The sequence below is a fragment of the Meleagris gallopavo genome, chromosome 7 (genome assembly GCF_000146605.3).
Source record: "Meleagris gallopavo isolate NT-WF06-2002-E0010 breed Aviagen turkey brand Nicholas breeding stock chromosome 7, Turkey_5.1, whole genome shotgun sequence".
Taxonomy (NCBI): domain Eukaryota; kingdom Metazoa; phylum Chordata; class Aves; order Galliformes; family Phasianidae; genus Meleagris; species Meleagris gallopavo.
In genome coordinates, this window is record NC_015017.2 from 517,147 (window position 1) to 531,442 (window position 14,296).

At 52.6% G+C, this 14,296-nt stretch overlaps 1 protein-coding gene and 2 non-coding genes across 6 annotated transcripts; 2 read left to right on the top strand and 1 right to left on the bottom strand.

The window, feature by feature from the left end:
- The first annotated feature begins 775 nt into the window (after positions 1 to 775).
- Positions 776 to 857, top strand: TRNAS-CGA. The gene has a single exon. It is a non-coding gene; the product is annotated as a tRNA-Ser (tRNA).
- A 1,334-nt stretch (positions 858 to 2,191) lies between these two features.
- On the bottom strand, positions 2,192 to 2,263 carry TRNAA-UGC. The gene has a single exon. It is a non-coding gene; the product is annotated as a tRNA-Ala (tRNA).
- A 1,161-nt stretch (positions 2,264 to 3,424) lies between these two features.
- Positions 3,425 to 13,829, top strand: FTCD (formimidoyltransferase cyclodeaminase). 4 transcript variants are annotated; one of them, XM_010713154.3, is made up of 17 exons: positions 3,425 to 3,581; positions 4,396 to 4,579; positions 4,878 to 5,006; positions 5,162 to 5,250; positions 5,840 to 6,019; positions 6,101 to 6,238; positions 6,716 to 6,847; positions 7,536 to 7,597; positions 8,066 to 8,195; positions 8,336 to 8,497; positions 9,216 to 9,259; positions 9,378 to 9,516; positions 9,929 to 10,024; positions 10,249 to 11,474; positions 11,880 to 11,915; positions 12,140 to 12,483; positions 13,582 to 13,829. In XM_010713154.3, the coding sequence occupies exons 1-14, from the start codon at positions 3,528 to 3,530 to the stop codon at positions 10,333 to 10,335; spliced, it is 1,626 nt and encodes a 541-aa protein (XP_010711456.1). In that variant the 5' UTR covers positions 3,425 to 3,527; the 3' UTR covers positions 10,336 to 11,474; positions 11,880 to 11,915; positions 12,140 to 12,483; positions 13,582 to 13,829. The 4 variants fall into 4 exon arrangements, with proteins under 4 accessions (XP_010711456.1, XP_010711454.1, XP_010711457.1 ...); XM_010713152.3 differs by lacking the exon at positions 3,425 to 3,581 and adding an exon at positions 4,073 to 4,260; XM_010713155.3 differs by lacking the exon at positions 3,425 to 3,581 and adding an exon at positions 4,110 to 4,219.
- The last annotated feature ends 467 nt before the right edge of the window (positions 13,830 to 14,296 follow it).

The window sequence follows — 14,296 nt, forward strand, 5'->3', positions numbered from 1 at the left end:
ACAGTGCTAAGGGCTTTGCTGAAAATTTGGTAGACTACATCAACAGCCTTTCCCTCATCCACCAGGCTGGTCACTCAATTATAGAAGGAGATGAGGTTGGTCAAGCAGGACCTGCCTTTCATGAACCCATGCTGGCTGGGCCCGATCCCCTGGTTGTTCCATACATGCTGTGTGATTGCACTCAAGATAATCTGTTCCACAACCTTCCCCAATACTGAGCCCTTTGGTCATTTCTTCACAGAAGCTTATGATGTTCACTGAGCATGACTTCAGCGTGGTGAAACTCTGTGGAGTACACACATGATGGAGTGCTTATGGAGGTGTCAGGTGCTGCCTTTGGACCCCAGCAGCTCAGTGGTGCTGAGAGGCAGCAGGTGGTCAGTGTGCTAGGCCCAGCCCCTGCCCAATTCCTGCAGGGTCTCCACTCAGTATAGTGCAGAGCAGTTCTGCCTCAATTCTGGGGTTGACTGGGCAATGGGAACTGGGAGCTCTAGTAGCCAAAAGTGAGAATCATAGCCCAGTGCAAAGAAATGGAGTGTCAGGCTGCCTGAGTCCTCCTACCCCCCTGCCCTGTGCTGGCTGTTGGGGTTTGGCGGCAGCATTGGCACAGGCACTGCTGGGCACAGATATTGCTGGCAGACCCCAGGAATGGAGAGGGCCCAGGGCTATGGGGGCACAACGGGCTCTGCACAGACCTTCCCTCTGTGCAAAATGGGCTGTGGGGTGTTGCGGCTGCCCCACAGGAATGGCTGTGCTGTGAGCATAGGGCAGGGATGCTGTGATGGCCGAGAGGTGAAGGCGTTGGACTCGAAATCCAATAGGGTTTCCCTGCGCAGGTTCGAATCCTGCTCACAGCGATGGATTTTACCACTGGTCTGGAGGTGTTGAATGCACACCAGGGTCTCAACCCATCTCTTGGGGGTTTCTTCCTCAAAAGCATTTTCCCGTACATCACTGTGCTCACCACAGCTGCTCAGGCTTACCAGCAGACCCCTTCTTCCTCCATGGGCACCCCAGGGCCTATTTTCAGCTCTCACCTGGATTTTGCAAGGCTTCTCTTCCCTCCCTCAAAGTCAAGCCCTGGATCCAATTTGTGCCTGGAGCCTGGTAGTAGGGCCTGAGCCCAGCAGTACCAGGGATTGCACTGCCCCCAACACCCCAGTGAGTGTTGGGAGCCTCCTTGTTGTTCCCTTGTGAGGGGACCCCAACAGCTAAACATCTTGGCTTGTTTGTCTAGGGGTATGATTCTCACTTAGGGAGCAAGAGGTCCCGACTTCAGCTCCTGGATGAGCCCTCCCCTTTTGGACACCATTGCCCTTCAGGCCTGGGGACAACCGCTGTGAGGACAGGGCACTGATCAGACTCAAAGCCCACAGCACCCTGACATCTTGGGCATAACTTCCCTGCTACTTTGCTTCCCACCACGGCCAGCAGCCATGTACTGACCTGTGCTAGGTTGGCAAAATTCTGAACAAAGTCATGGCCAGGTCAAAGTCCCTCCTAGCTGAGAACATCAGAACCATAGAATCAACTGAGTTAGAAAGGACTTTTAAAGGTCATCTAGTCGAATTCCCCTGCAATGAATAGGGACTTCTGGAGATCAATCAGATTGATCAAAACCCAGTGCAGCCAGACCTTGAATGTTTCTCCTATCAGGTCTCCCCAAGACCTTGCACTTGGCTTTGTTGAATCTCATAATATTCTCCTGGGCCCACTGCTTAGCCTGTCTAGGTCCCTCAAGATGGCACCCCATCCCTCAGGCATGACACATAGCTTGGTGTCATTCTCTGCTGATGTAATTGATGAAGATACTAAAAAGTATCAGTCCCAGCACTGACCCCTAAGAGACACCGCTCATCACCAATGAATTACAACACCACAGAAGGCAGACATGCCCTTGGTGAAATCATGTTGGTTAGGACATCCCATATCTTCTTTGACTTCCATGTGCCTTGGCACAGTTTTCAGGGGGATTTGTTCCATCACCTTCCCAACAGAGCAGTGAGGCTGACAGGTCAGTAGTCCCGTGGGTTGTCCATTCTCCATTTCATAGAAATGGACGTGACATTGCAGGAAAGCACCAGGTAATCTACTGGATGATAGGAGAGAAAGAGAGCACCAAAGGGAGAGGATCTCTGGAGATGACTCAAGAAAGATGAGGGAGGGGATTTCCTCAGAGACAGCAAAAGTGTGGAGATGCTGGGAGTTGAACCCAGGGCCTCCTGCATGCAAAGCAGGCGCTCTACCGCTGAGCTACATCCCCTGGGTGGTGATGGTGGTGGAGGGTCTGTTTTTTGGGAAATTTTCCTCAGTCCTCTTTCTGAGTCGATGCTTCCTACCAGCAGCTCCCCCTATAGCACCCCATGCACTGATGGGCTACAACACAGACACAGGGTTTCCTTTTTCCATCTGGGTCTCCCTCTAAACTCTCAACCTGTTCATGGCTATTTTGCACAGATAGCTCTTAGGGATCAATTCTTTACCTGTGCTGCAATCACCTTGCCATGGGCCCCCCCAGTGCAGTGCAGTGCTCAGGGCAAGGGCTGCTGGCACAGTGTGCTGCTGGGGGAGCCTGGCTTGTTGCTCTAGGAGTATGACTCTCACTTCAGGTGTTTGAGGGCCAGTCTTCAACTCCCAAACAAGCCCAACTCTCTACCACAATCCTGTACTGTCCAACCCCAAGCCACCATCACAGGTAAGAATAGACCATGTGTGCATGTGCTGTGCCGCTGAGCCACATCTGCATCAAGATGGTGTTCAAGGAGTCTCTACTAAGGAATTCTTCCTCAGCTCTTCTCTTCTGCAGCTGCTGACTCTGCCTACCTGGGTAATGGGGGACAGAGGTAGGGCTGGGCTACCTGAGGCTGTCCCACAGGGAGGGATGGCTGGAATGTGGAACAGGGGTCCACTCCAGGTTTTCTAGGCTGGAGCTGTGATGGCCAAGGGTTGAAGGAAGGAAGTGGACTCAAAATCCAATAAAGTACCTCTGTGCAGTTTGAAATCCTGCTCACAGTGATGGATTTTAGCATTGGCCTAGGACCTGGGGAGTGGGAGAGTCACACTAGTGTTCTTGGAACATCAGAACTCCCCACCAGCACTGGGTTCTCATGGTTGTGTTTGTCCAGTTTGTTCCTTTGGGCAGCTGGACTCTTCCTTTCTGTGCCCCCATCTTCTGTGTCCCTGTTGCTGATAGGGCTGCACTCAGTCAAGAGCAGGTTACTGGGATTGGGCTCAGAAGAAGATTTTTGTTTTTCTTCACATGGTGTCAGCTTGTTATGGGCACTAATGGGTAATGACTGCCGGAGATTTCTCTGGATGTGCTGCTCAAACCCCACAAGAGCACTGCAGTCCAAACAGTAACTGTTCTGTTGATCCAATACCTTTTCTGTCTCCTGGCTGTAGATCAGTGCAGTTAATGAGAAACCCTGGTGCTGGGAACGTTGCTGCTCTCAGCAGGACGGCAAGAGCCAGAAAGACGTGTGAGGAGCCAAGTCCAGGGCCACAGGGTTTGGGCAGACACGAGGAGCATGGCCAAGCTGGTGGAGTGCGTCCCCAACTTCTCGGAGGGATGCAACAAGGAGGTGAGGGCTGGTGATGGGCTGTGGGGAGGGAAGGTGGCTGGGCCTGTATTGCAGCAGGTTTTGCACTGTTACTTGTGGCCTAGCTTGCAGTTTTCTAGCACTTTGAGCCCTTCTGGGCCAGCTGAAATCAGACTGAATTCAATTCAGTGAGAACTTTCATCTTCTACCCTGGGGGAAAGCTGTTCACTAATCCTGAAACTGCCCAAACTCAGTGTCTGATCCTGTTTTGCAACTCAGTAAAAAGCAGGACTTCGGCAACCCCCTCCCTGCTGCCTGCAGATTGCCATAGGGTCTGGGCAGTCTGGTACCCTCATAGAGAAACCTCGCTTTTAGCTGTTTTTCCAAACATGCCATCCAAATTAATGTTGCCTGTGGTGGTCACCTGTGTTAGGCTGCACTTTGCCCCAGGAGTGCAGGTCAGCAAACCCAAAACTGTTGCAAAACAGTTCCGCTGCTTCCACTTGGGAATGGGCTTTGTGGAGCCAAATCTGTTTTGGAGTTTGCAGGGGACAGTGTCCTTATGAACAGGATTTTGTGATGGTGCCCTTTCGCATGCAGTCTACAAGGGCTTGAAGATACATGGGGGCTGGAAATGTCTGAGTCCCAGCTCTGCCAACTGGGAGTGGATGCACGTACTTGTAGGTTCTGCATCTTCACTTTCTTCCTGACAAATCTGAGGGTGGGTGCATCCCCTGCACTGCTTGGAGCAAGGTGGAGGCACCTGAGCAAAAGCATTACCCACCTTGCAAAGCTGCTGGAGTGTAGTAGGCATCTCTCCAACCCAGCCAACTTGCCTATTTTGGATGTTTGGCAGGTGATCGAGGCGCTGGGGCAGGCCATCTCCCAGACACCAGGCTGCACACTGTTGGATGTGGATGCTGGTGCCTCCACCAACCGTACTGTTTACACCTTTGTGGGAACCCCTGAAGCTGTTGTTGAAGGTGCACTGAGCGCAGCCCGCGTGGCTTGGGAACTCATTGACATGAGTCAGCACAAGGGTAAGCATTTCCAAAGCAAGCTGGAGAAATAGGGACCAAAGCGCTGCCAGCAGACAAGCACAATGTGTTTTCAGCACTGCAGGATGGATGCTGATGAGAAGGTGCAGAACAGTTGCTCATCTTCCCATTGCAGAGAGGCTGCATCCATCCTGTCCTTGGGCTACTGTAGGCATTACTGCTGTAAACTCCTCTTTCCTTGCAGTGGCAATGTTCAGTCTGCAGAAAAAGCAGGGAAAGGGTCCTTGACCCTTCTTGTCTGCTTGCTTTTCCCAGCTCCTGATCTCTGCTCCGCCCCCAGGTGAACATCCTCGCATGGGGGCCCTGGATGTCTGCCCCTTTGTGCCAGTGATGAACATCAGCATGGAAGAGTGTGTTGTTTGTGCCCACGTCTTTGGGCAGCGCTTATCAGAGGAGCTGGGAGTGCCTGGTGAGTGGGGAGTGGGCAGGGAGGCTCAGACCCCACACCCCTGCATACTCCCAACCATAAACATACAGCACTTCTTTTACAAAAGCTTCACCAAGGGCACAATGGGGCAAATAGGTGAAACTAGACAACATGCTCATCCCCTCTCTGCCTTGCAGTGTACCTGTATGGAGAGGCAGCCAGGCAGGAGAGCAGGAGAACCCTGCCTGCCATCCGTGCTGGGGAATACGAGGCGCTCCCCAAGAAGGTGAGCCTAGCTTTGGGAAGGAACCTCCTTTCTCAACAATTTCTCCAACAATTGCATGCATCAGCTGAGAGATGTGAGGTGAGAGTGCAGGCAGCAGATGTGGGCACTGTATTCACACATCCAGGTACGAGGTGCACCTCACTGCAATGGATGTCCATGGACTAGAGTGAGATGGTAGGGGCTGAAGCAGGGAAGATGTGGAAACTGAGCTTGGGGAATTCATTTAGACCTCTGTGTGACACAAGGAATCAAAATACCCCAGAGAACCTGAATGAAATATCTCCTCTGGCTCCAAATTAAGCATTTCTGCATTAAGCTTTTGGAAGCTTTACTAAGAAATGAAATAGGAGAAAGTTTTGAAGTGATACAGTTGGAAAGTGAAAGAAAAGTGTTGCATTTTTATATTTGGGGTTTCATCTCTTTGGCACAAGCATTTTGATCAGATGCAGGAGATGATGAAATGTTTTGGGTGCTGGAGAGTGTGGTGGTGTTAATGGCAAATGCTGGTCGTAGAAAGAGAGGCCACCTCTGGAAGGTCAGTTTGTGCTGCCTACAAGCATGCTCTCATACACTCTTTCTTCCTCTCCAGCTCGAAAAACCTGAGTGGGCTCCTGATTTTGGGCCCCCAACCTTTGTTCCCCAGTGGGGGGCCACAGTGACGGGTGCCCGGACCTTCCTGATTGCATACAATATCAACCTGCTATGCACCAAGGAGCTGGCACACCGCATCGCCCTTAACATCCGTGAGCAGGGTCGTGGTGCCGATCAGGTACCCTTGTGCTGCCCACTACCCTGCTTGTCCTGCCCTGGGTTGCCATCACTGTGCTTTGACCACAGTGGTCTTCCCCAGCCTGGAAGCTTGAAGAAGGTGCAAGGCATTGGTTGGTATTTGGAGGAGGAGAACATAGCCCAGGTTTCAACAAATCTCCTGGACTTTGAGACCACACCGCTCCATGCTGTCTATGAGGAGGTCTGCTGTAATGCAGAGGTAGGTAGTGCACAATGCTCATTTCAATGGGGAGCTTTGCAAAGCTTGTCTCCTTCCAGGTTTTTGGCCCCAAACCATAGCTGGGCTCTGCTTTCTCTTAGAATCATAGGACCACTAAGGTTGGATGAGAACTCTAAGATCATCTAGTCCAACAGCCCACCCACCCCCACTAACCATGGCCCTCAGTGCCTTTTCTTCAAAACCTGAAGGGATGGTGACTCCACCCTTCCCTAGGCAATCTGTTCCTATGCATTGCCGCTCTTTCTGAAATTTTTTCCTCTTAAGCTCAGTCAAGTTGGGCAAAGAGCTGAACCATACGTAAACCCCAAAAGCTAAGCAATTTTTTACTAACCTCAGCTCTTGCCTTATCTCCACAAGGTGGGTGCAACTTTGAAGGCCTTTCCATGAACCACGATGGGGATCACCTGGCTGAGGTGGCAGCTCTGGGGACACTCATGTTTATGATGTTCTTCACAGGCACTGAAGCTCCCTGTGGTGGGATCCCAGCTGGTGGGGCTCATTCCCAAGAAAGCCATGCTGGATGCAGCTGAGTTTTACATCAAGAAGGAAAAGCTCTTCATACTGGAAGAGGGACACAAGATCAAACTGGTAATGTGAGTCCTCCTAATATTGAGACAAGAGTGGGATTACAAATAAGACCTCCAGCATCTCAAAATGCCACTGTGCAGGAAACTTGGACTTGGGCAGCCCCCAGGCATGTTGGATATTGGATACCCCATTACCCTTGGTTCAGGGGAATGGTGCCTGGAAAGCTGTGAGAGCACAGCAGCTGAGACAAACTGATTTATAACCCTGAGGATGCTGAGATGTTCAGGGGAGCAGAGAGCCCATCCCTTTAGGACTGAGCACTGGACGCAGCTGCCCAGCCTGCCTGTGTGAAGGCTGTGAGGAGAAGGACACACAGCTAAATGACAGTGCTTAGTATTAACAGGACAGTGTTCCAGCACCAGTGTAAGCTGGAAAGAAAGAGGCAGGCTCTGCTCTGCTTTTCTGTTCCAGGGGCGAAGGGAGCAGGGAGGGACTTTGCCATCCTATGAGGAATGTGCTAGATAAGAGCAAGCTAATTATTTATCCATGTGGTTTTCAATCACCCATGGATACCAAATGCCACTCCCACCTTTGGGATGGGAGGCACTGCTGAAACCAGTCTGCCTTGTCTTGTGTAGTGGCTCTCTTCCATGGTTAATTAAAAGTGGGACACAAGGACATAGTGGGATGTGTTGGCTGGGTGCTCAGTGTCAGGTTGGGGCTGATGTGTTGGTGCTGCTCCTTGCAGGTTGTCAGCCGGCTCGGTCTGGACTCCCTGTCTCCATTCAACCCCCAGGAGCGCATCATTGAGTAGGAGCTCCTCATCATTCCTGTCTCTGGCCAGGCTGGGGGATCTTGCTGCCTGCTTCTTGCACTAAGATTGCTTTGAGAAAGAGAAGTTCACATGCAAATAAGGACATGCACTACCAAGACCTTGCCCCTTTACCCTTGGATGTGGTTACAGAGTTCCAACTAGCAGTTGGGCATATTCCCATTCCATAAAATGCTGTTTGCAGAGAGACATCCCTCCCACGCAGCACAATCCCTGACATCATCAGTGCATGTGTCCCTGAGTCCCCATCTGTCCCCATGAGGCTCCCTGTCTCCTTCTCTTTCCCACCCTCCTACATCTGGGAGGTCTCCCAGCACAGTGCTAGCCCCTTTCCCAACTGACTAAGGGGTGGATGAAAAGCCAGTGGAGAGGGCAGTGTGGAATGAAAAGGGACTGGCTGGTGGTGGCCACGAGCATGAGGTGGTCTGACCCATGGTGTACTGCAGGTACCTGGTGCAGGCAGGACAGGAGGACAAGGGGCTGGTTGCAAAGCCACTGGGTGCCTTCGTGCGAGCAGTCAGCGGGAGGTCAGCAGCGCCAGGAGGAGGATCAGTGGCTGCAACTGCGGCCTCTCTGGTATGTGCCCTGTGCCACGGAGTCTCTGCTTGCTTGGGTGTTTCTCCAGGCACCTGGGGGCTCCTTGGTGAGGGAACCTGGCACAATGGTAGTGGCAGGTGTGGTGTCACAGAGGAGGACTTACCCCAATGCTTTCACAGGGAGCAGCACTGGGCTGCATGGTGGGGTTGATGAGCTATGGGAAGCGGCAGTTTGAGCAGCTGGATCCCATCATGAGGAAGGTGATCCCTCCCCTCCACCAGGCCATGGATGAGCTGGTTGCCATGGTGGATGCCGACTCCCGTGCCTTCAGCAGCTATATGGTGAGGCCTCACCAGCCACGGTCCTGCTTGTAGGCAAGGCGTTCCAGGAGGCAGCACTGCATCCTGATGCCCTTAGGAGCAGGCTCATCCCCGCAGGGCTGGGGTGGGGACATTACTTGGGGTGGAGTGACTAATGCGCTGTTAGAATGTGTCCAGAAGAGGGCCAGCAAAACGCTCCAAGAGATGCAACACTTCCATGAGTACATGCTGGGAAAACTGATGGCTCTTCAGCCTGGAGAAGACCCTGAGGTGACCTGGTAGCAGCTTTCATTATCTACAGCGGGCTGTGAGAGAGAAGGGGACAGATTCTCTAGCTGGATCTGTTATGACAGAACAAGGGGAAATGGTTTCAAATTCAAAGAGGGGAGATTTAGACTGGATATAAGAAAAAGTTTCTTACAGTGCGGGTAGTGAGGCACTGGCACAGGTTGCCCAGAGAGGTGGTGGATGCCCTTTCCATGGAGAAATTCAAGGTCAGGCTGGATGTGTATCTGAGCACCTGATGGAGCTGCAGGTATTCCTGTTCATTGCAAGGGAGTTGGACTAAATGATCTTTAAAGATCCCTTCCAACTCAATCCATTCTATGATTCTATAAGTATGTAATTCTATGAAGGGGTTCAGAAGAGTATGGGAGCTAATGGTTCTGCTGTGGCTCCTGATGCACACGGGGTCTCAGAGCTCCCCTTACCCACCAAACTTGCTTTTCCTTGACTGCAGGAAGCTATGAAGCTGCCAAAAAGCACCTCTGAGGAGAGGGAAAGGTGAGTCAGATTGGCGAGGGCTTGGAATGGTAGCAGGAGCTTGCACATGAGCTTCCACACAAAAGCTAAGCAACCCAGGGCTTGTCTCAGCATTCACCAATGCCTGTCTCCTATCCAGGCGAGCGGCTGCCATGCAGCAGGGGCTGAAAACAGCAGTGGAAGTGCCCTGCACCCTGGCAGTGAAGGTGAACAACCTCTGGTCCTCACTGAAGATGTTGGCGCACCATGGCAACCTGGCCTGCAAATCCGACCTTCAGGTACAGCCCCACACTCAGGAGCTTCCATGGCCAGCGGGCTCACATGCTGTTCTGGCTGGGGCTTTAAGGCTGCCTAGCTCATTGCTTGTCCACACAGGGTTCTCCATTGCTGTTTGAAATCTATCCAGCTTTTCTTGCCAAACTGGCCACTGCTTTCCATTTACTAACTTTTTGACAGCTTGCTAGCCTTTTGGGAAAGATGTTCTGCATTATCCCTTGCCTGAATTTTCCCACCTGGCAAGGTGGGAAGGTCATAAAATGTTTCCCACCATAGAAGCTGTATCTGGAAAATGAGAAGTGAGGGGACATTGCTTTCCATGGCAGACAAACTGCAGCCTGAGGGTCTGCCCTGCTGCCAGACTGTGAGGTGCTACTCTGTTTCAGTCAGTTTTCCAGAAGCCTCTTTTCACAGGTGGGAGCCAAAATGCTAGAAGCCGCTGTGTTTGGAGCCTATTTTAATGTCATGATCAATCTCAAAGACATAACAGATGAGAAATTCAAGACTGAGGTAAGCAGGAGCTGCATGTGTGTCCCAGTCCTGGTAGTGTGGATGAGGCCAGGATCCGTGGGACTCTGTTCAGAGGGGCTTTGGGGGTTGTGGGCATAAGGGTACACTTGTGCCAGGGTTGAGACAGAGACACCGCAAAGACTGGAGGAGATTCATGGGCTGGGCAGGTGACTCACTGCCTGTCCTTCAGACTGGAAATGATACACTTCTCCCTCCCCACGCAGACATTGCAGATGGTCACCAGGCTGCTGGAGGAGGCAAAGCAAGGCTCAGCACTTGTGTTGGCACTGCTGGAAAAACGAGAAGCTTGAGAGGATCTCAGAGCTGGGCCAGGGAATACACCAGGGATACACAAATACAGATAGGAAACATGCTTGTTCCTGTCTGGGTTTTTTGGTACTCATCTTGGGGAAGCTGCTTCTCTTGGGAGGTCCCAGGGTTATGTTCCTGTTCTAGCCTTTTCATGGCCAGGGATGATTTTCGTTGCCTGGTGCTTGGACCTTGCATTTGTCCTCCCATCCATGGGGCAGAGGGAGCAGGCTGGGCTGGCGGTGTCATGGGAATCCTGTGGGTGGCAGTGGCTGGGACCCCATCATGCCTGGGTGAAGATGGCTGGGCACCTAATAGTCCTCATGATCCAGCTTGTCTCTCTGACCAGAAAACACCCTGAGACACTCTGTGAGACTGCAGCAAAGCTGGGCACTGGGGCCACATACCTTTCTGTGCAGTGTCTTCTTGGCAGCGTGCAAATGGGCCCACTGAATCACTCAGTGCTAAGGGAGGGCATGCTGCCAAGCACAGGGCAGCACCAGGCAGTCAGCAGGAGGAAGGAGGGTGTTACTGGGAGGTGAGCCCCCCGGAGAGAAAGATCCAAGCATGGGGAGGCCTAGTCTTTGTCAGTCCCGTGGTCAAGGCCGTTGCTGGGTCTGAAGGCAGACATCACCTCCTCTGCGGAGCAGACTGAGCTCGACCTGCTCAGGGGGTGGATGCTGGGGAGAGCCTACCATCTCCGGCTCTGTTCCTCAGCAGTGACACAGGGGGTCATCAGCAGTGCCCTGAGTCCACTGCCCTGCAGCAGGCCCAGGAGGACGTGACCCCCGTGCCTCCCCCACACACAGCACCCACACTGGGTGCAGCGCACCAGGGTTCATGGCAGGGACGCCTGACTCACCCCATCACCTGACACCACATGATTGACCAGCCCTGCAGGACCTTTGTTCTGTGTGGGAGAGGAGTGCTGATGTTTACCCCGTGCCCATGGTGACCACCACAGCACTGGGAGTGGTGCTACAGGTGCTCCGCAGTGTCACCCCTGCCCACTGCACCTTCCTCGCCCAGGCTGGGCTCTGTATTTAACGGATGCCCAAGGGCTGGGCCCACTGCTTTGGGAGAGCCGCGCCAAGGACGGCCATCAGGACTGTGGTGCTCTTGGAAGGAACTGATCTGTGGGGTAAGTGAGCAGAGCTGATCCCTGACATGGCCGAGACTGCTGGAGACAGGGACACTGGGGATAGCAGGGCTGGTGCAGGGACAGGATGCGATTTCCTCAGTGCCCCTCTTGCTCTGCATCGACAAAGGTTGCACATGTGAACTTGGGTCGCGTTGCATCAGATTTGGTGCATAATTTCCATTAATGATGGAAAACAAGTGGCAGGGGGTGCGCAGTGCCTGCCTGGCACTCAGCATCCCCAGAAAAGATGGGGTGGCTGTGGGAACCTGCAGTGTTGTTTCTGTGCCTGGGGCGTGTGGACGGCAACTGGGCTTGTGGCCAATGGCCAGCTGTGCAAAGGTAGTGGCCAAACGGTAGCCTGTGTGTTGTGGTGAAGCACTGACATTGCCTGTCCTTCCTTTGCAGTTTGGAGTTGGTAGAAGATGTGGAACGCTAGCCAAGGTGAGCAGCCACAGGGCTAGGGCTGGTCTGTCAGTGATACACAGTCAGTGGGGCTTGGGAAGAGGCCTTAGGGATTACCTGTGTGCCAGAGGGGACGGGAACATCACCTGAGGTGGGCATAAACCAGAAGGGATGCTTTGAGCTCATGGGTACATGAGCTCCATGCATTGCCTTTCCAAGGAATGCCTGGCTTTGCTGACCTGTAATCCCCCTCTTTATTCTAGGCACACCGCCACCACCGCAGATGCAAGTCTGCCCACCTGCACCTCCAAATTGCCAGTACCCTGGGCCCAGCAACCCTTGCTACCCAGCAGTGACACCTGGCATCCCTGGGACCTGTCCCCCAGGGCCCCCTCCACCTGGCCCTCACCCACCAGGTCACCACCACCATGGGCACCACCCACCGGGCCACCACCACCATGGCCACCACCACCATGGGCATCACCCACATGGGCCACCAGGATGCCCACCTGGGTGCCCACCAGGCCCCCATGACTGCCATCAGAAGCACAAGAAGAAGCACAAGAAGAAGCACTCCAAGTGTTCCCACAAGCACCATGGAGGCAAGGTATGGTTGCAGCAGATCCCTCAGCTCTCTGTTGTGGTCATGTGTGCTCCCCCTCTACCCCAGACCAGCTAGAGTGGGTGGTTAGTGGCTTTTGTTGTTGTTGTTGTTGCTTTGGAGACTCCCTTTTGGTTTATAAATAGGCAAGCATGAGCCATTTCAGATCAGACTTTTGAAACCTGATACCTGGAATTCCTTGAAGCAATTCTGAACAGCAGATTGATGCAGCTCAGGGTGCACCATGCAGTGTGTTAAATCAAATTCTTTGGACAGCAAGTAGCTCCATGTCTGTGCTGGGCAGATATGCTGCAGACAGTGCTCTCCTAGGGATGTATCTGGATAGGACTGAATGAAGGACTGTAGAACAAAACCCCAAATCCACCGTCTGAGGCAGGAGCATTTCCCAAACGAAGCAAATAAATCCTCAGCTCCTCTCAGTGTTTGATTGCTGGAAGGTGATCTACCTTGACATTTGCCTTTGCTGGCAGAGACCAGAAACTTTCCAGAATTTAATGCTGTACAGTCTTGAGAAATAACGATTACAAACCAGCCCTCCAGCAGCATTTGCATAATTATATTTGCCAAGCATCATGACAGAAAAATAATGATTTTTAGCTTTAAAATATAGCACGTAACAGCACTACAATAAACATTATGATCATGTTATTAGTAATCCATTTTATTGGAATGATAAGACAGCCCAGCACAGGTTTGTTGCCCTGGGCCCAGCAACAACACTGGTAATTACCGGCTTGCAGTTCATCCAGTGTGCACACCTGAGGGCACACCTTTGGGTGGTGTGCAAAGACACTCAGCTGGGGTGAGGTGAGACTACAGCCGCCATGGATGTGCATTGCAGCTGCTGCCAGCTCAACCTGAACCAAGCTGGGCACTGTGGGAATGGGCATCCAGTTCCTTCCAGGCAGCAGCTGGAGGTGGTGGGCATGCCGCACTGTGTGGGGGTGAAGGGGGTTGTGGGAGCCCAGATGGGACTGGACAAGTCCCTCAGTCTCCCACCTGCAGCTGTGAGCTCCTATTAGAAGTGGTGTGGAAGAGGGTTGTTTCTGTGCTATCCTGAACTGATTTTACCCCCTCCTCCAGCACTCAGGCAGCTCAAGCAGCTCGAGCAGCTCTGATTCTGACTGAAGAGAATATCTCCTACCTGTGTAGAGGTGAAGCCCTGAGGAGACAATATACGAAGACAAATGCACCGCAAGAGCCACCTACTCGTTGTGCTGGCCCATTCTCCCTTCTCTGCAGCCTGCATTTTGCCCGTTGATGATTTTCTCGCTTTTTGTTTGTAAATTCTTTGCCCTGGAATTGTTGTAAATAAAGGGGTAACAGCTCTGGCCTCTGTCTTTTTTGAGATGGGCTCACATCCCACCTCCACACTGAGACCCGTTCCCGTGACTGTAACAGCACAAAGAATTTTGTGAGCTGGTTTGCACCCTGTGGTTGGTTATCCGTCTGCAGTGATGCCAGCTGCTACACGTCTTGCAGAACTCTTTAATGCTGTGTGACGTTCCCCAGCTGTTGCAGAAGGGCTGGCTGGAGAATAAAGTAACGGCCCTCATGCTGAGCTGCATGAGTTGCCATCCTGCTTGCTAGGCTGTGTGTCTGGGGGGGGGGAGGAGGAGAGGCAGTTGGGATTTGCTACTGTGGCTGCACATCCCTCCCAGGACAGCTCCTGTCTCACCTAGGACTGGATGCAGCCGTATTTTGTCCTTAAAGCAGCTCCCCTGCAGCTCTCCTTTCCAGTGGAGGGAAAGCACAGCAGCGATGCTGCAGCAGACAAGACCACAGCACCCCACTACTT